Source organism: Hemicordylus capensis, chromosome 1 (assembly GCF_027244095.1).
Source record: "Hemicordylus capensis ecotype Gifberg chromosome 1, rHemCap1.1.pri, whole genome shotgun sequence".
In the NCBI taxonomy this organism is placed as follows: Eukaryota; Metazoa; Chordata; class Lepidosauria; order Squamata; family Cordylidae; genus Hemicordylus; species Hemicordylus capensis.
Window position 1 is genome coordinate 157,225,372 of NC_069657.1, and position 20,046 is coordinate 157,245,417.

Consider the following 20,046-nt stretch of genomic DNA (forward strand, 5'->3'; position numbering starts at 1 on the left):
GAGCATTAGGTAGCTCAAGAGCTACTGGTAGCTTCCGGGCTTATCGGAAGTAGCTCTCCAAGGTGTTTGGGCTTGCTTCTTCCTCCTTTCCTCCTGGCTGAATGGGAGCATGGCCACACAATTTTGGTCTCTCTTTCTTTGGGTGCTTAGAGTTGTTGCTACTTTCTCTTCCATTAATTTCTCTTCAGTTCCTTCTCCCCCAAATCATTGTCTCTTCATCCCCTTCTGACCTGCATTCTGTTGGAATTCAGTGGTTCTAATGTTAAATCCCTTAATTTGTTAGTGTAAATACAAAATAAGCTAACATTTTGTCACTAACTCCCACCACCCCCAGCCCCCATTTCGTACTGGTAGGTCCCAAGGTTCTTACAAAAAAGAAGTAGCTACTAGAAGCCTTAAGTCTGCTCACCCGTGCTCTAATAAAATGTATTGGTGTGTAACTAAATAAAAGCTTCATAGCACTTAGGAGCATCGTACAAAACCTGTAGTTAGGCATCCCACATGCTTTTGTGCTATTCTATTATATCTGTTTTGAGACAAGGAGGTCATTGTGTAATTTTGAGATTTCTGTTTGACTCTATACTCAAATGCAAAGACACAAAGTAATATCTCATACTCAAAGACAAGGGCCATAATCTAGGATGAATTAGATGTGTGGGATTGTGGACAAAACACCAGGAAAACTTGGGTAGTAATTACTGATGGAACAATTTTTCTCCATCAGGTAGTAAGTGTTCATCCACAATGTGGAGATAACAAAATGCCTGAACACCATGTTGAGCTGAAACAGAAACAAGATGGTGTTCAGGCTCTTTGTTCTCTCTCTGTCTCTCTTTTCAGTTGCTAGTCATAAAATATTCACAATGACTTCAATAGTAAATATTTATTTATTTATTTATTTGACATATTTATATACTGCCCCCAACTTCTGTCTCTGGGCAGTTTACAATAAAACAGTAGAAATTAAAACAAAATTTAAAAATTAAATCTTTAAAATAATTTACAATTTAACACAATGTTAAAAACTCTAAGTCTAATTAAAAGCCTGGATGAACAAATGTGTCTTAACTGCCTTCTTAAAAGTTATCAGAGATAGGGAGGCTCTTATCTCAGCAGGGAGTTCATTTCAAAGCTTCAGAGCATCAACGGAGAAGGCCTATCCCTGAGTAGCCACCAGACAAGCTGGTGGCAATTGCAGTTAAACCAGATGATCTCAGTGGGCAGTGGGGCTCATGGGGAACAAGACATTAGCCGGGGGCTAAGTTGTTTAGGACTTTATAGGTTTTAACCAGCACCAGTAGTTTGCTTTGAAACTTACTGGTAGCCAGTGTAACACTTTCAGTATAGGAGTAATATGGTCTCTTCAAAATGACCCAGAGACCAAGCTGGCTGTTGCATTCTGTACTAGCCATAGTTTCCAGACTATGTACAAAGGCAGTACCATGTAGAGCACATTGCAGTAGTCCAGTTTGGAGATTACCAGCATATGTACTACTTTCTGAGGATGTTTATCTCAAGAAACAGACGGCTGGCGTTATCAGCCAAAGCAGATAGAAAGCACCTCTGGCCACTGCCTCAACCTCAGATATACTATACTGTACTACAGAGCTTTTTTCAATGACCTTCTTTTAATGCACAATTGAAAGTTAAAAGTTTAAAAACATTCAAAAGTTTAAAAACTTAAAAACTAAATCATAGATGTAACAAAATAGCAAATGTTTCGATGTTCCTCAGTGCTTTAAAAAGATGGCTGAGGTCTTGTTCTTAAATACAACTCCACACCATGATTCAGCGAAAGAACTGAAGGCAATCAACCAATCCTGTGCAGCTCCCAATATCACATACAGGGGGAGGGGGAAACAATGGAACGAGGGGAAAGAACACAAAAGCATAATGAAGTTCATACACTCAATAACCAATGAATTTCATTGTCTCCCTCATTTCCTCTTTAACATGTATAGTTGGGTGCAGTTGTGAGAGAGAGAGAGAGAGCGCAAAACTATGGGCAGTGCATGTTAAAGAACAACCTCAAGGCAGAGTAGTGAATACAAAGATATTCACCTTGGCTGTGGAGACAGATGTGAGGACATGAAAAATTAGAGAAGCCGTATATAGAGAACAATTGCACCTAACTATACATGTTAAAGAGGAAATGAGGGAGGCAATGAAATTCATTGGTTATTGAGTGTATGAACTTCATTATGCTTTTGTGTTCTTTCCCCTCATTCCATTGTTTTTCCTCCCTGTATGTGATATTGGGAGCTGCACAGGATTGGTTGATTGCCTTCAGTTCTTTAGCTGAATCATGGTGTGGAGTTGTATTTAAGAACAAGACCTCAGCCACCTTTGTATAGCACTGAGGATCATGTCTTACACTGAAACGTTTGCTATTTTGTTATAACTGTGGTTTAGTTTTTAAGTGTTTAAACTTTTGAATGTGTTTAAATTTTAACTTTCAATTGTGCATTAAAAGGTCATTGAAAAAAGATCTGAAGTGTGGAAATGAATATCTCATCATCCTTATACCCTCTTATTCTTATTCCTATTCCTATACTATACAGTACTAGTACTAGTACTGCTTGCCTTAGGAGTAAATAATGCCACCTCCTCAGCACCAACATAGAAAGCATGATTTTATTCTGAGGGCTGAACCTTTGCCAGTCAATAAACCATGGTTTGTTTTAGGCAGTCAAACCACAACCTGAACCCAAAGTTTGAAGTTGGCTTGTTGGTTCTAACCATGGCTCATGGAATGTTTGAACCCACAACATTATTTAATTTTGGTTTGTTTCAATAGCTTTCCTCTCACAGGGATCTCAAATTGAGTAAAGCAAGCCTAGATAATGGGAGAAGGGCAGGAGCCAAACAAAGATTTTGTGATAGCTCATGGCATCCATACAAGTCCATTAAATAAGCCATAGTTCAAATTAACCATTGGCCTTTGTGGTGGTCTGGTATCCTGTGCCTGTGCAATAGTCCTCACGGAAGGGCTCACAAGCTCATTGAAGCATTCTGAAGCTCCGCCCTTCACACGCAGAGCGCACTCACTTTAGTGCCAGAGTGTTCTGCCTCCCTTTCCGACTGCTGTTGCGTGTGCTTCCCTCAGGATTCACTCCTCAATCAGTCTTTGGTCCTGGAAAACAAAGGTTTACCAGTTTGCTTTTGGGGTTTTATTGAACTTCAGATCATTTTTCACTATATTTGCCTCATGTCTTGGTTTTCTCTGCCTTTCTTATTCTAATGGACTCTAGAAAAACTTTCAAGTGGAGTTCCTCCAGTTGCGGGACCTTGCAGCCCTTGGATGGGCACGACCTTTGTTGATCCCCTCAACTCCTCTGGAAGTGTCTTCTGTTTCTGACAAACAAAATTCAGATGATGACTAAACTTCCATTTCTGAGTCAGATGATGTCTCCATGCTCTCGGAGAACCCATCAGACCCTTCTCCTGACGATAATGTACCAAACAATCCGCTCAATTCTCCAAGTCTTATCTATTTGGTGTATTCAGGTAACAGAGATGGCCAAGGTGCTAGACCTAGAACTTAAATCACCAGCCCAAGAAGTCAAGCACCCAGTCTATGACTTGGTGGCCTCTACCTCTGCTGCTCATTCTACAGCTCTCCCAATGCTTCCTTTGTTAGTCAGTTCTGCTAAGTTGGCGTGGAATGCTCCATCCACTTCCACGTCCACTTGTAAGCACTTAGAGAATTTTTACAGGGTGCATGAAGAATAGCGCAAATTCCATCTAATTCATTGGTAGTAGGCTGCGCTATGGGCATTAGGCATGTGCACAGAACCAGTTTGGAGGCCCTTTATGGACCTCCAAACCAGTTGTGACGTGTGCACGCGCAGTGGACACTTCCGGTCCGCAAAGTACCAGGGCGGCAAGAAGGTATGCTGCCACTCCACGGGACCTATTTTAATGACAGCGCCAGTGGGGGAAACGTGGGAAGGGGGTGGTAAGAGCACCCTCCCCAGTCCTTAAAATCCCCGTCCCCGTCCCCCCCCCTGCCGCTTTGAACCAGCAGTCGCCAGTTCCGTGCACATCCCTAATGGGCAATAGGTCCAGGCGAAAACACACTGCCCCAATTGACAAGGAAGGCAGAAAGCTTGATTCCATTGGTCGCAAAGTTTACTCCTCCTTTTCTCTTGCTATGAAAATAATGAACTATATGTCCTAATACCATTTCTCAGTGTGGGAGAGCTTCAGACATGACATAAAAAATGCTCCTGAAGCAATCCAGACAAGATTTAGAGAACTCCTTTCTAAATCAGCTGACATTGCACATCAAAGTCTAAGTACTGCAATACATCTTACAGAAACAGAGTCCTGCACACTAGCCAGTATACTCTTCCTCCATAGGCATGTCTGGCTACGTTCCTTCTCCATACAACAGGATATGCAGGACAAAACAGAGCATCTTTCTTTCAATGGAGAAGGCTTATTTAGTGCCAAAACTGACGAAACAATGGAGCACATGAAAAAAAATGCAGATTCATGGCTAGAACCTATAATACTGCTTCTACCCCACCTGAGTTCCAATATAACAGATCAGAGCTCAAGGAATACCGCAAACCATTCCAACTGTCTCAGAAGCACTCTTTCTCACAACAACACAGTTAACACCCCAAAATAAGAAGTCAGAATGAATCTAAACAGATTTCCCAGTCACCTTGCCCATTAGAAATTCAACCACACCTTTCTGGCGGCTCATCCCTTTCCTATCACCCTGGCATCATATCGCATCTACACCTGGTTACTAAGTATCATCTCCACTGGCTACGCCATAGAGTTTCTCACACACACACACACACACACACACACCCTTACTTTCTGGGAATAAAATAGAGCCTGTTTCTCCAGAAACCCAATGGGCAGATTTCTATTCCAGGTACTTCCAAATTGCGAAGAGGGATGGAGATATACACCCTATCCTAGATCTGTACTCCCAGAATGAATACATCCACTAAAGAAAATTTTGGATGGGATAACTACAATAACTGCTTCCCTTCTTGGTGGAAGAAGAGTGGCTTGCTGCTCTGAACTTCAAAGACACCTCCTTTCATGTGGCAATATGACCTTGTAGCAGTCTGAGTCAGTTCTGCAGCACGAGGGAAGACACTAGCGCTGAGTCTTCGCTTTCCTCTGCTTGAGAAGCAGACTGGCTGGCTTAAAAATCTTTAACTTTCCAAAACCCAGAAAGAAAGAAAAAGAAAATATTTTGGTAGGGTAAATCTCTCTGCCACCAAATCTCTCCTATAAAACCAGGTTGTCTCTAACAGGAATCGAAGTGATTAAAAATCCCCATCTCCCTCCTCTTTCTCTTTGAGGCAAGAATGAAGGGGGGGATCCTTTTTCTCCTGTGCATCTGCTTGCATGTGGAGCTAATTATTAATTTGGCCAGTCCCTCCTTGAGACACATTTTGCACCAGAGAAGTCCCCCAACACCTCCTGTTAGGTTAATAGCCAACCCTCTGAGGCATGTAAAAAAGTAAACAGAAAAAGAAAATGTTTATTCAAATACTACAAACTGCTTCAGTCTGAGGCTTTCTCAGCTTTTTAGATACTGTTAAAAATACTCAGTAGGTTACAAGAATACTTCAGAAGCCCCCAGAATGATGGTGGGGTGGCACAATTTAAAAATCTTGGTTACTCAGTTGCAAAGAACAGATATTTTGGAAGTGCAAAGCACACACACCAAAGAAACAAATTCTAACTCAAATTTTTATGAAAGCACTTTATCCTGCCCTAAACTTCCCAAGCCACTAGCCTTGGCTTCCTGTTCCCTTGAACTAACCAAGCTACTGATGAGAATCAAGCCTCCTGCCGATCTCTCACCCTGAAAGATTATCCTGCAGTTCTGCCATGAGGCATCCGACATCATGCTAGTCTGCACTCTCTGCTACGACTTCCTTTCTTGTTCCCAGAATTCCCTGCAACAGCTCTCTAGTCCCACCCACCTTTTGGTTGATTGGGTGAGCCCTGGAGATCACTAGCCTGTCAGTTAAGAACAAGGGTTCACTTCTTGTTAACTCTTTAGAGGGAGGGGAAATTGGTCACTACAGACCTCAACACAGAAAATATCTCCAATTCATTGTAGAGGACCAGATCTATCAATATACAGTCCTTCCCTTCGGTCTGTCCATGTTGCCACGTGTTTTCACAAAATGTGTAAGCACTGTTATTGCCCATCTGAGAACACAGGGAATTTTAATATTCCTAGAATTTAGATGACTGGTTACTAACCTCGACCAACAAGGACAGATTGACCAACCAAATCAACCTGATTCTCTCTCTTTTGGATGACCTGGGCATCTAAGTAAATTGGGAAAAGTCCATTCTGTTACCCCAAAAGTCTCTGCTTTACATAGGAACAATACCCAACACGGAGGTCAAATGTGTGATCCTCCCAAAGGAGCGACGAATCTGAATCGTGCATCTTATTCACTCTCTCAAATCCAACCCAAAATGTGCAGACTATTCAACATCTCTTGGGCCTGAAGGTATCCTGCACATTGACCGTCAGTTACTCCACTCTTCGTATGCAATGCCTCCAACTGTGGTTCCTGTCCAAATTCAAACTAAACATAGACAACCAATGGATATGGCTTGTAGTTTCTCAAAGTGTACAAGACTTGCTTCTCTGGTGGACTCTACCACAAAATCTCTATATGGGTATGTCATTCCACCCACCTGTACCAACAATGACACTGACAACAGATGCTTCCCTAAAGGGCTGGGGCACTCACTGTGCGGTCCCTTATGCACAGGGCTTGTGGAACTGCCAACAGACATCCCTACATATACATCTTTTAGAACTCCTTGCAGTCCTCTTAGCCCTGAAGTCGTCTTCTCACTCCTGTCTGACAAAACGATTCAAGTGTTGGACAGCACCACAGCAATTGTATATACCAACTGCCAGGGTGGCACAGTCTCAAAATCCCTCTGCAACCTCACCATTCAACTCTGGGACTGTTGCGTTCACCATCAGATCTGCTCCCTAGGGTTCCACATAAATGGCATCAACAACATCCTGGTGGACAATCTCAGCAGAGAGACATATATGGCCTGTCAACACAAATGAAAACTTAACAAAGACGTTCTCACCTACCTATTTCATTGCTGGGGGACTCCCCAAATGAACTTCTTTGCAACACAGCACAACAAAAAAGTCGCCTTTTCTGCCTGAGGGTGGAAGTGGGGAAAGGCTCCTTAGGAGACACATTCCAAATTCCTTGGGAAACCCAACTTTTTAACCTCTTCCTGCCCTTTCCTCTCCTGTCCAGTGTCTTAAGCAAAATTCTGCATCACAAAACAATGTGCATCCTACTCACATCACGGTGGCCAAGACGGACAGCCTTCTCCTGCAATTCTCTCGAGGGTCCCATCATCATCTCCATCAGCATCCTGATCTCCTGCATCAGAACAGCAGCAGTGTCCTTCACCACAGCCTAAGGACTCTGAACATGACTTTGTGGAGGCTGAACTTCTAGATAATATTGTCCTTCATGAAAGGAAGACCTCCACCAGATACAACTATAGCTGCAAGTGAAAAAGATTTGCAATTTATGCAAAATCCAAGGGATTTGACCATCTACAGCTTCTGTACATCAAGTCCTTCTCTACATTACCTCCTTAAAACATTCTGGCCTTCCTAATTTGTCTGTTAGGGTCCTTATGTCAGCTTTATCTGCAATACATACAGAATGGGGTTCTTACCCTGATTGTAAGAGATTTCTTAAGGATCTAAATAACATTTTTCCACGGGTTAGGAAATTCTAACTCTCACCGAGGCTCCTTTTGAGCCCCTGTTCTCAGCATCTATTAAACTCCTTTCTCTGAAAACAGCATTTTAAATCACTGTTACCACCACCAGAAAGGTCAGCAAGCTGACTGGCCTTTCACTATCTTCTATCTCAACAAAGTAGTCACACGAATTGACCCCACTTTCCTACCCAAGGGACATTATACAGCCAACCTTTTTTATGAACCCAGTTTCACCCCTATAATGCTCCCTACATTCCCTGGATGTTCACAGGGCGCTACTGTTCTACATGGACAAGACTTATCTGTAACTTTTGATTTTTTAATCTCCGTGCCTGAACGGATACTGTGTTAACTGAAGGTCTCCCATCATGAAGCAGATAAATAGGTAAGTATATCTGTCAGACGAGGAGGCTGGGTGGGTGTTATCTTATCTCAGGAACTGAGCGACAGAGCGCTCTGGCACCAAAGATACTAAGCATGCTCTGTGCGTGAAGGGTGGAGATTCAGAGCGCTTCAAGGAGCTTGTGAATCCTTCCGCAAGGACTATTAAGCAGGTGCAAAGCCCACGTTGTGAATCATACTGGACCACCAAAAGATCAAGGGTTACAAATAAGCAACCTGTTTTTCTGTGTGATGTTTGAACCCACCCAGAGGGTTTGGTAGAGAAAGAGAGTTATCAATTGAAGTGTCAGGGTAAGTACACATTTTTTCATTTTCATTTCATTTTACCATTTTTAAAGACAACGTTTAATATTTAAAATGTCCAGTTTACATTAAAAACTATGATTTAATGTAAGAGGTCCTCTTTGCCAAACATTATCTGCCATCAGTGATGACAGCACCCATCAACTTTTAAACGGTTGTGAGAAGATAGGGATACCTGGCTTGTGTCTGGTGTTGGGCACCTGCTTTCTCCTTCAACAGATAACCATCAAGGTCAGAGACAAGACTGCTCATTATTTGTTTGGTGTGTATATGGTACAAGAACATGATCTGTGCACTCCAGATGTTTTCCCTTGTGCCATAATACATTTTCATAAATGCAACAGTGGGAATCTGTGAACAGAAACTTGTTTCTGCTTATTTATATATTTTTCTGGATCAGAACACACCCACTTGATTCAGAACAGACAGCTAGCCATATGTCAGTATATCACAGTAAATGAGGACGTATATAAAAAGGTTTCTATTTAAAAGGGAATTTTAAAAACAGAATTTGTACAGGAAAGTTACTACTCATACTGCTGTTTCAATCATATAAAAGATAAAATATGAATCCATTCAAAGTTCCTCTCTAAACATTCACACATACATTGTCCACAAGATGGCATTGTCCTGTGATTCATTTTCCATGTCTTAAAAACAGTTTTGAATCACATTTCTAGGCTCTTTTCACTGCACTGAAAACAAACTCATGTAAATTGACATTTTAAAAAAAATTTACATTTATGTATGTATTATGTCAATAATATATTCTATATTAAGATATACTTTAATATTGCTTACAAACAATTAGAATAAAAATTAACAGTTAATTGTTATTCTAAACAATTCCAAACAATTATTCAAACAATTAGAACAAACGAATAAAAAACTTAAACAGAATCAACCAATTCCATAAGATCAGCAGCAGAATAGGAAGACATTGCTGGGGGGGAAACAGTCTTTAAAGCCCGCCAAAAGTTGAAAGGACCAGATATGCCTCTCTTGGAATGGAACAGAACTTTATTATGGTCATAGACCAATATACAAGAAATACAAACAATGCATCATGTAAATAAAATTTAAAAAGGAGAAGTATATAAACTACTTATGAAATGCATTGCTAAAGATCAGATCGAGTTTTGCAGATTATAAAACAAAACCTGGCCACTATATTAATAATTTTTTCATCTGGGTTAAGTAATAAAAACTTCAAATAAAAATATATTCTATATTCTGAGGGATCATAACCTCAAAGGGCCTTTCTCTAATGGCATGCCACACCTCTGTCAGCAGGAGAACAGAGAAAACTTGTAAATCAGTTCATATGCAGGTTCATATGGGCGGGTGCAATTTCTGAGGCTTTAGAAGTCCAAATAAGCACCTTGAGTTGAGCCCAAAAACAAATTGGCAACCAATGCAGCTGATGATGATCAACATAATATGGTCTGACCTGCTCTTCCCCCCTGCCCCCGCCCCAAACTCTGGCAGCTGCATCCTAGACCAGTTTTTTCTGGTCTATGTTCAAGGGCATCCCCAATTAACTGTTTTACAAAAACCCAACCTGGAAGTGATAGAGCATGAATAATGTATATAATATAAAACCATAGTTTAGAGGTTGCTTTCTCAGATGTCAACAATAATGTTACATGCCACACTGGAAATCTTAAAAATTAACCTTTTGAAATCATGCACTCATCACAGCCATGAAAAATTAGAATATTATGACCTTTTTTACCCTTATATATTTAAGTATTTTTAGCTTTTTCCATTTGAAAACAAGTTCCTAACACACATGAAGGCGCACACCCATTTGGATGAACAGCCCCACCCATACAATAAAGGGACACATCATGAGGGCTTTAAGATGTCTGTAGAGGATATCCCAACAGCCTTCTTTTGGCTGGTTCCTTCATAATCACGTATACTGGAGGTTGTATGGTCTGATGAACCAGCCCAGTGGTGGTGAACTAACATAATTACTGGGTATTTTTCATCTATATATAGAACGTTTCTCAGACATGAAGACTAAAATTGATAGATCCTAAGATTGTGAAAAAGTATTTTGTCAGTAAACGTGAGCAGTTAAATTAATACTGGAGGGTGTATAAAGATAAAAAGGACTTCTGTTAGTGGGGGAACCAAAAAATAATATGAATAGCAGGAATAGATAATGTAGATTGAATCCTTCCTGAAGTTAGCAGTCCACTGGGAAAGAAAGCTAATATTTTCAAATTTTAAAACAATTTTACAAAATTTTGAGGTCAACAGCCTTCATCGTTTTTTCAGAAGTCTTGAGTGACAACTTTGATCATTCTCATGTAATCTTCCAAGGTTTCTCTGATTTTTAACTTTGGGCACTGTTTTTCCCCCCCCAGAGTCAATACAGATTCGTTTGTGAGGCTATATTGAAAGTGTACGAAGAAGGACTGGTTAGACCTTTAAAGACATCGCTGCATAAATAGAACATACCTTTTGGAAGAATCCGTAGAAGACACTGGCTGCACTTGTTGTGCCATAACATTGCTTGCAAAATATGGTGTCTGAAAACAATGAAGAACTGCAAAGGACTTGGAAAAACTTCAGCACTGTTGCACTTTATGTTGAAACTGAAAATCAGTCTCTCAAACACTATAATTTTTCTGTGTTGGAAGACTCTCTCTTTGTGCTTTGCTCTGAACAAGCCACAAACTGACCGAACTCCATGGGTTCAGGATCATTTTCCAGACTTCATTGTAGTGCCATATAGTCCCTTTTGGTTTGAACTGCTACAAAAAGGCTTGGAATACTTTCACCTTCTGTTTTCACACCTGCATTTTTTTGAAGCAACAATACACAAAGCCATCTCTTCCAATGCTAGATTTATTTGCTGTGTTCAGATTCTCTCTATCTTTGTCTTTATTTTGATGAAACATTAGCAATATTACTACAACTAGACACACTGCCTACTAAAGCAGCACATTTTGCCCTATGCCCTTTTAGAATCTAACTTGATTAATGGTGGAAAGCTGCAATCTGTTCTAACCTGGCAGTAGCTGCATAAAGGCCCATTTAACCAGCATTGTGTTTAGGGTGGGAGAGAAAGGACATTTCTTTAGAACTGGTAGCTCAGTTTCTCAGTGTGTTGTAACATTAATGTGTTCTGAAACATCTGATGACATTCCCTAATGGGAATGAATGCATGCATTTTGTCTTAACCCCTTAAGTGCCTTGAGACTTACGATGTATGTCTTAATGAAAAGGCACTTGTAATGGTGGCCCTAAAGGGGAAGTATCATCATTGTTACAATTTATTTTAGTGGGTTCACAATTTAAAGCATGGCCCTGGTGCTTAGAATATGGTACTGTAGGGGATCACAGAAATGCTATTCCTTCTCTTTCTGCAAGTACATGTATGCTACTGTGGGTAGCAGAAGCACCTCAGCCTTTTAAGTAATTATTGTTTACGGATATGAAATGAAGTGGAAAATCTGACACATTCCTTTGGACTGGAAAAATGTTAGCAGGATAAAATGAAAAGTCAGTAGATTATCTTAGCATTTGTTCCTCTATTTTACCCTTAGACTGAGAAAAAGCTTTGTAATTTGAGTAGGATATAAATTTTAAAATAGTACCAGTATCTTCACTTCAAGCGTGCACATCCAAGGTTATCATTCACCATTACCTTCTTGCCAGTTACTTTCTCTTGAGTCCACATCTGCCAGTTTTCAAGTCATGTTTGTACTGGACTGCTTTTTAAATGGTGGGAGGTGGGGTGTGTATGGAAATGCCATCAACTTGTCCTGAAAACATTTAGCCTTTTCATATGTTCTTTTAGGCCTCTGTATTGTTCTTTTGTGCAATGAAATTGTTTCTCTCTTTTGCGTGCCTCCTTCTTGAAATCATTAGCATGTATGCAATTGGAGGCAGTCCTTTGATACAGTATCTGAACTCATTCTGGGGTCATGTATAGTTTTTGTCTCCTTTTCAGAATGTTTTCTAGGATAACTGAAGCCAACTGGCTAGCGAAGGTGTCCAACTTTTTGCACAGTAAGTTGGGATTCAGTTGCTTCTTTATGAAAGCCTCGCTTCCTGCCCTATATTTAAATGTTTTGATTACCCAGTTTTTGTTAAAGTAGGATATGCAGAGTATAGAATAAGACTATGAATAAGGATTATTTGAAGATGAGAGGCGCTTTATTAAAAAACAACAACACTATTTCATATATTTTCTCCTATATATATTTGGAGGAAATTACAGATATGGGCTGACATGTTGCACAATGTTATATGCATGGTGGAATGTAACAACTGCACAGAGTGCCATTGAGCAAGTGCAAAAATTTCAGAAATAAAGTTGTGTATCGGTGCAAGCATTATATATAATAGCTGCACTGTAGTGCAACTCCATTTTGTGAAAGTTTTGCTCTTGCACAATTGTGCAAGCAATACGTTCCACATGTGTAATCTTGTACAGTATGTCAGCCATGGTATAAAGTGTATTCCCAGTGAACTGAAAGTTATATTGTGTAAAGCTGTAGTAGCCAAGTGCCATGATATGACATGAAAGAGGTAAAGTCACTAGAAATTTTAAAAAAACATTATCAGCTGGTCTTTTCCCATAGTTGCAGAGCAAAATTTGTGAAGTGTGTTTCTGGATTTGACATTCATTTCATTATTTTCCTTTACTATGGTCACTCCTTCAGATCAGTGTAGAAATAAGTAGCACTGCCAGAGCATTTGGTCAACGGTTCTTTTTATCCCGTTAGTGGTTCAAGTGGTATTAGTGATAGTGGGCTTATAAAAACGCATCCTTCATTGAGCAAGTATCCAGTCTGTAGAAATACAATATTTTTGAGTTTTGACAAACTGGACTCAGTGCTAAATCTGCTTCTTATATTGACAGCTGGGGAAATGAAGTGTATGGTGAGAACTATGTTGTTCTTTGGGAAGTAATATTTGAAGAAACCACTGATTTTTGGTAACCTGTTATTCAACAGAGTGTGAAAGTTATAAATTTTTATGATCTCAGAGCAGTTTCAGGTGACCAAGCACGATGTAATAACTATTAAAGCTAATGTGCAGTTGCCATATGTCAATATAAAATCGCTTTGTAGACAGCCCAGAGGGGCTCTTAATCAGACTGATTGATGGCAATGAGGAAGAGAAATAATACTAAATGTACTTCATGTTCAAGTTCACAGTTTTAATTGTTTTGCAGCAAAAGCAGTTTTAGTACCTAGAAGGTTTTCATGCATTTAATTTTTGTATATTGTTTCCCACTATTATTTTAGGGCATGGTATTGGCTGTTTGGAAAGCAAACTTAATCATTGGTAGCATGTTAAAGTTAATATAAAATAAATGCATCCATTCTGTTGAAATAACTTAAAGTCTATAAAGCCAGCCTATAAATGGAAATAGCATTGCCCTTTTTACAAAAGTATATGAGGAAAAGAACTGGAAAATTTATATCATTGGTGTTTTACACATGCTGATGTTCTTATGTGGGGTTGCCAAAGTAATTTTGAATCCATGAGAAACGTTTATACCACAAAGTATAATTTTGTTGGGGTATATTTTTGGTACTTCATATGTTGATCAATACAGACAGAAACATTAGCCTTCTTAAGGTCTCCATCTCCCCTGATATAAGCTGATTTAGGGCTTATTGGTGAGTTGCAATGAAAAAATATTGAAAGAGATTAGTTTGGCAGGGTCACCAGCTAATCAACAAGCTTCAGAACTTTCCCTAAAATCTGCATATAGTAAAGTGGGATAATAATGAATAAATCAAAGCATTATCATGCCATAAAAGTGGATTTCCACAAATGCATCTCCCATTGTGGTATAAATAGCCTTTTACTAATATTTTTATATGACCTCAAAGTCTACTGCTAATTACTTTGCATTGGGTTATGAAGATCTGTATCAAACTAAAAAGGAAAAAAAAGAAAAATATTTTTTGTATGTGTTTCATGCTGTACAAAACATGAATGTATGTTTCAGGCATAATGACATATAAAGTGAGTGCTATGGATGTTGGATTTTATGGATAATTATTTTCTTACTATTTGCTAAAAAAAAAAAAGATGGGGAGGGGAAAAGTCAACACTTCCATTTTTAAAAAATTCAATTTGTTTTCATTTGTAAATAAGAGCAATAGGGTAATAGTTTTGTGCCAGTATACATTACAGATGTATGTTGTTTTTGGTTTTTATCTTCAGAATTGAAAACTGCCATTATTTAAGGTACTTTTGAAGGTTTGTCTAATGCAGAAATCTAGGACTCTTTTAAGACTGCTTAATGTTCTTTCTCTGCCTTTTTAGTTGTGTGGCTTTTGAGGCGGTGGATTAAGTTAAATATGAAGTACCCACAGACAATGTCAGTCATTCTCTGAGAAACATGACTTTAATTGTGCCAGTTAGTTATGCCACTTTGAGCATAATCCCTCAAAATGTATGGAGAGGAGTATCTTCCTCCAGTGCTGCAGTAATGTCCCTATAACAAGAACAGGATTTGTGGCTTTCCTTGGTGTAGCCTTTGACATTTTCACATTTCCAAATGTACATGCTGGGGCCACCAAGTTTAGCATTAGACTGTAAGTTCTGAAGCATTAGATGACTTTACTAATGTAGTTTAAAAAATTATACACTGTAGTCCATACTATTGTACTGCATTAATTTGCAACATAATTCAGTTATGCTGCAACATTCAGTGATGGAATGCTGCAGAATATCATAAATAAGTTGTGCACGTTAAATATCTTATGGTATTTTCTCCGCACTGTAGTAGTATCCCACAGCTACTAGTATAAAAAAAGCTGCCATCCTCTTATCAAAGAAGGCACAAAACGCAAGTGAAGAGAGCTGGGGAGAGGTTTTTGACAGAACCAGTATGGCCAGCAGATTGCTATGAGCAATGTGCAGATTAGAACTGCAGCATATGTGGAAGGTCACAAAGCAGCAAAAATGCTGCAGTTGCAGCTGTTCAGGGAGGCCAAGAAGTGGAAAAGTCATGTATGGAATCTCAGCAGCTTCTGCATCTGGTGGAGGAGAACTCTACTAGATTTTTGGGAAGGGTCTGCTTGATTTGGTACAGAATTACAAGTGTGTGACCAGCAGAAAGCAATGGATGGTTCCCCAAGCCCCTGAAAGTGTTGTAGGATGTCTATTAGCCCAGATACATCTTGTGCAGGTGCCCTTCGTCACCCTTCAACCCAGCTCCTGGAAAGGATTGGAGACATCTGCCCCACATGCAATTTCTTCATAATTTGACTTAAACTCAGCTGTAGTTCATATAACTTGCAAATAACTTGGATCTGCATATGTTAATACAAGGGAAAGTTCTATCCCAGTATGTAAAGCCTTTCCTATCTGTGTTCCAGCATTGTGTCTAGGATCCAACAATCTGCATGGGTTTTCCACCAATACACGCATATAGATAGACTGAGTCCATAGCAATGTAAATAATCATGCACAAGAGAGGGCATTAGAAGGGAGGAGGAAGAGCTCACATTGCACTGATTACTACAACCAGCCTCTGGATTTAAATATGATGGGAATGGGTAGAGAGATGGAATATTAGAATAGCACCTTTTCTTTTCCACTCTTTCCCTCCCCAGCTGTTGTAATAAGGGTCTGAAGTGACCAGAGAATCCTTCTCCTAGTGCGGTGCCACAATCAGCAGTAGGTCACTGTTAGTCTTAGGCACTGCAGTTCTACATCCAGGTGAGTGTGCTTACAAGCTGATTATTGGGGAGCAGTAGCTGACATCCTGATGAAGCTTCCATGCTTTGAGGGACCTCAGGGACACGTTGGGAGGCCTCAAACAACTTCTCAGTCTCTGCAGTCCCTCAAAGCATATGCACTTTGTGAGTCAGGATGTCAGCCACTGACTTTCGAGTGTGAGCGCACACAATTGAAAACTTAACTCCTTTGGCATCAGTTGGGTTTGTTTCCAAAGTGGAGGAAGGTTGCCGTAAATACAAATACAGTGGCTGTAAGTGGCTTGTAATCTGAGGATCATAATCCTAACATAGATTTTGAATTCTGTATTCTCAATTTTCTGCAGGTCATCTTTGAAAAACCTGTATTGGCTTTGTTGAACTTACTACTGTTAACAACTAGCTTCCCTTTAAAACAAGCTGAGCTTTCATTTTCATCAGCATACATTGTTATCTGTTTTATTTGCTTCATGCTGCAAAAAATGCCAAATATTTGGTACAGCTGCCAGATTATGATCAATATCCATTGTGTAACAAAGCAGCACATTTTATTTGTTAAAACTGTAGAGATGAGTATATTAATATAATTATTATATGTACTGGAAAGGAAAACTAATAGATTTGCTTTAATCTAGTCAGTGTGGCCAAGCTAGAAATAGAAACCAAAGCCAAAATGGTTGCTTCTCAATCTGTCAAATGGTATCATTTTGAGAAAGAGAAAGAATTCATCTTTGTGCAGAGCCATTGCCTATCTGGACCCATAAAAGCTTCACTTTAATAATCTGTAGCCTTTAATACTTTTTCCACATCAATTGTAATTGGGGTTCATGGAATTTGTAATATGCTTAAGGGAAATACTCACTTCCACACATTATCCATGGATATATGTTGAAATTTATTTGCCTTATACCAAATGTTCTTAGCATATGGTTTATTCCTATATGGAAATTTGAAGACCACTAGGTTAATGTTTTGGACAAAAGAGCTTGACTGACAATATTTGCTGGAGAAATTACTTGATATTTAACACAAAGTTATAGATACTTCAATTTTGCCTACATTTCTTTAATTTCAACTAGTAGCACTTTATCTCATGCTTTACTACTGACAGAATTCATGGGCAATAGAAATTTGCTATCAAGTTGAAGAGAGATGTTTAATTTCTGTGCAGAGTTGATTGGATTGTTCCCTGCTTTGAACTGATTACCAGTGTGTTTGTTTTCTGGCTTATTTCCATCTGTTTTAAGACATGTTTGGGATGAAGTACACCACATTTTTATCCCAAATACTAACGTCTGTATATCAGCCTTACTTTGGTGCACCATCCTAGGTTGTGGTTCTGTATGAGTGCAACTGTTGATGCAGTTTATTTTTCTGATGCAGGTTTTAAGAGTAGCATTATAAAGAATATTAAAAGCAATCCCCACTAAAACAGAGAGTTTTAAGTACTTCTTTTGATTGATTTTTCTCAGTGTGTCTCAATTAGCCAAAAATATACTATTTTTACTATGACTAGGATCCATAGGGCTGTGCAGAAGCATACCCTTGCTCACTGCAGCTTCTACGGCCCATCGTTGTTACTTGACTCACCCTGCAGGCAGCTTCCTATAGGCAGCCTTGTGGAACAGCCTTTATACAGCATAAGGAGGTATCGTCAGTGGGCGGGGGAGAGGGATGCCGCTGTGCAGAAGTACTTGGGTGTACCTAAGAAGCTTTTTGGATCCTGACTTAAGAATATGCCCACTTAGCATTATTATTTTTAAAAATATTTGCTCAAACAACTGGAAATAATTTGCGGAGCAGATTGTTCTTAAGGTGTAAATTATAGGAGTAATGCCTCAAGACCTAGTTGTAAAAGAAAAAAGTTGCAACACTTGTATAGAGAGAGGTTATAAGTGGATTAAAACAGTTGGCACTGTTACCTTGTATCTATTAAAGTATATCAACAAACTTCCTTGTGCAATTATCTCCAAACATGGGTTTCATAATAACCAGTAATTAATATGGATACTAAAATCAGTGATCTAGTTCTCCTAGCAAATTCTGAAAGCATAGTTTTGTGTTTGTGTATGGGTTTCTTTCCCCCCAGAGGTGCTATTAGTATTTGTGTAAATATAAAGAGTGGAAAAGCTAATATTTTGTCTGGGTCATATTCACAGTCCTATGGGTGCCCATATTTATTTATTTTTGTTGCTAGTGATCTAATGGTAATGAGTTTGCATTTCTTCTGTGTCTTTGTGTTTGTCCAGTTCAACTGGGTGTCATGCTACTTAGTGAGTTGGCTTCAAGTATCTCGGTAAGCTATCTTTAAAGCCTAGTATAAATCCGCATTTTCTGTTTCTTATACATTTTCTCCCATTAAAAACACAGTTGTCTTCAAATGTGTGTTTATATATTTAAAAACATGAATAGCTAAGAGCCTCTACACTAAGCAGCAGGAAATGTGCTCAGTTGAAAATGACATGCACTTGAACTTGATCAACACTGGACAATGTGAAAAAAAATCAGCATTCATCACTGCAGCTACTGTATGCTTTAAAAGGGCCTTATCTATTTTGCTTGCATTGGGGTAAAAGGAGAGTTCTTGCCATTAATAATAGGTACACTAATGTTCTAAATACTATACCAGCAACTCCCCAGGGGGAAAAAATATTTAACCTTTAACAAATTTTGGTTTTAGTCTTAAGAGCAATTCATTCTGTTATGTGAAATATATGCTGTTATACATATTTTGTGGATATATTTAATTTCGATTGACAAATAGTTGTCTAGGTACAAACTTGAAGAAAAAAAATATATAGTTTACTTGTGAACCTTAATTGTTTAATTGCAAAATAAAGATGTGCTTTAGTAATTTAAAGTTTGGAGGTTTTATTGCTGAAGTTCAGCTGTAGATATGCTGCATAACTGTATCAATTGGTTTTTTAAAAAATCTCTTAAATATTTGTAAATTTGATCATTTCAGTGCATTCTCACATTGCAGACACATAACACCTTAACTTGCACAGAATGTTGCAACCAGAGGTATTAAAGCTGTGTTAGTCACATTTGTGGGCATACTCCATTTCCCAGGAGTATTTGTGTATATATGGTGGTGATTTCTTACCACTGATGATGTCTCTCCTATATACTGTGCTACTGTTAAGAAAAGTTACTGTATTGTTTAGTCACACACATCCTCCTGATGAGAATTAGCAGTATTGGTGTAGTGTATCACCAGTGTTACAACTACAGTTGAGAATGTTTATGTATATGAAGCTTCCAAATTGGAGAAAATATACAATCAGGGCTGTGTTAACAAGGAGTTATTTTACTATAACAAAATTATGTATACTGTTTGTGCATTTTTTACCTGCCAAACTTGAAATTTGAAGCAAGAGTAGAAATTTTTGCAAGGAATCCATCAAAGAGGACAACTACTTCCTTTCTAGAAGGCAAGGCAGAGAAAAACAAGGAATTAGCTTTTTAACATTAAGCAAACTTGAGGAAATCTGAAGATCTGGAATATAATAGCATTTCAGTATAAAATAGCTAACACAAAGAGAAACCATGAGCCCTATAGTGGGGGGCGGGGGGGGGAGTTTTCATCTGACGATGGAAGATCAACAAAGGGCGTAGTGGGCCTCTCTTCATAGGAATTTCCACATACAAGGCCCAGCCACTAAGAAGGCCCACTCCCATTAACACCCACCCACCTTCACATGTCAGTGGGACATAAGGAAGACTTCCATAGAAAAGCTTAACAGATGAGCAATCAAGGAGAAGGCAATCTTTTATACCCCACTCCCAAACTGTAAAGTTCAAAGCCAGCATTTTGAATTAGGACTGAAAGTGAATAGTAAAAGTGAAGTTGTTTCAACAGGAGAGTTGTGTG

The 20,046-nt window shown here is 39.0% G+C and overlaps 1 protein-coding gene across 6 annotated transcripts in view; it reads left to right on the top strand.

Moving 5' to 3' along the window:
• The window catches only part of PTPN4 (protein tyrosine phosphatase non-receptor type 4), a 190,408-nt gene extending 171,376 nt beyond the window's left edge, over nt 1-19,032 (top strand). For all 6 annotated transcript variants that reach the window (XM_053261040.1, XM_053261059.1, XM_053261049.1 and 3 more), the window contains one exon: nt 10,848-19,032. In XM_053261040.1, the coding sequence (XP_053117015.1) occupies nt 10,848-10,934 (87 nt within the window). In that variant the 3' untranslated portion in view covers nt 10,935-19,032. The remainder of the gene's footprint in view (nt 1-10,847) is intronic.
• The last annotated feature ends 1,014 nt before the right edge of the window (nt 19,033-20,046 follow it).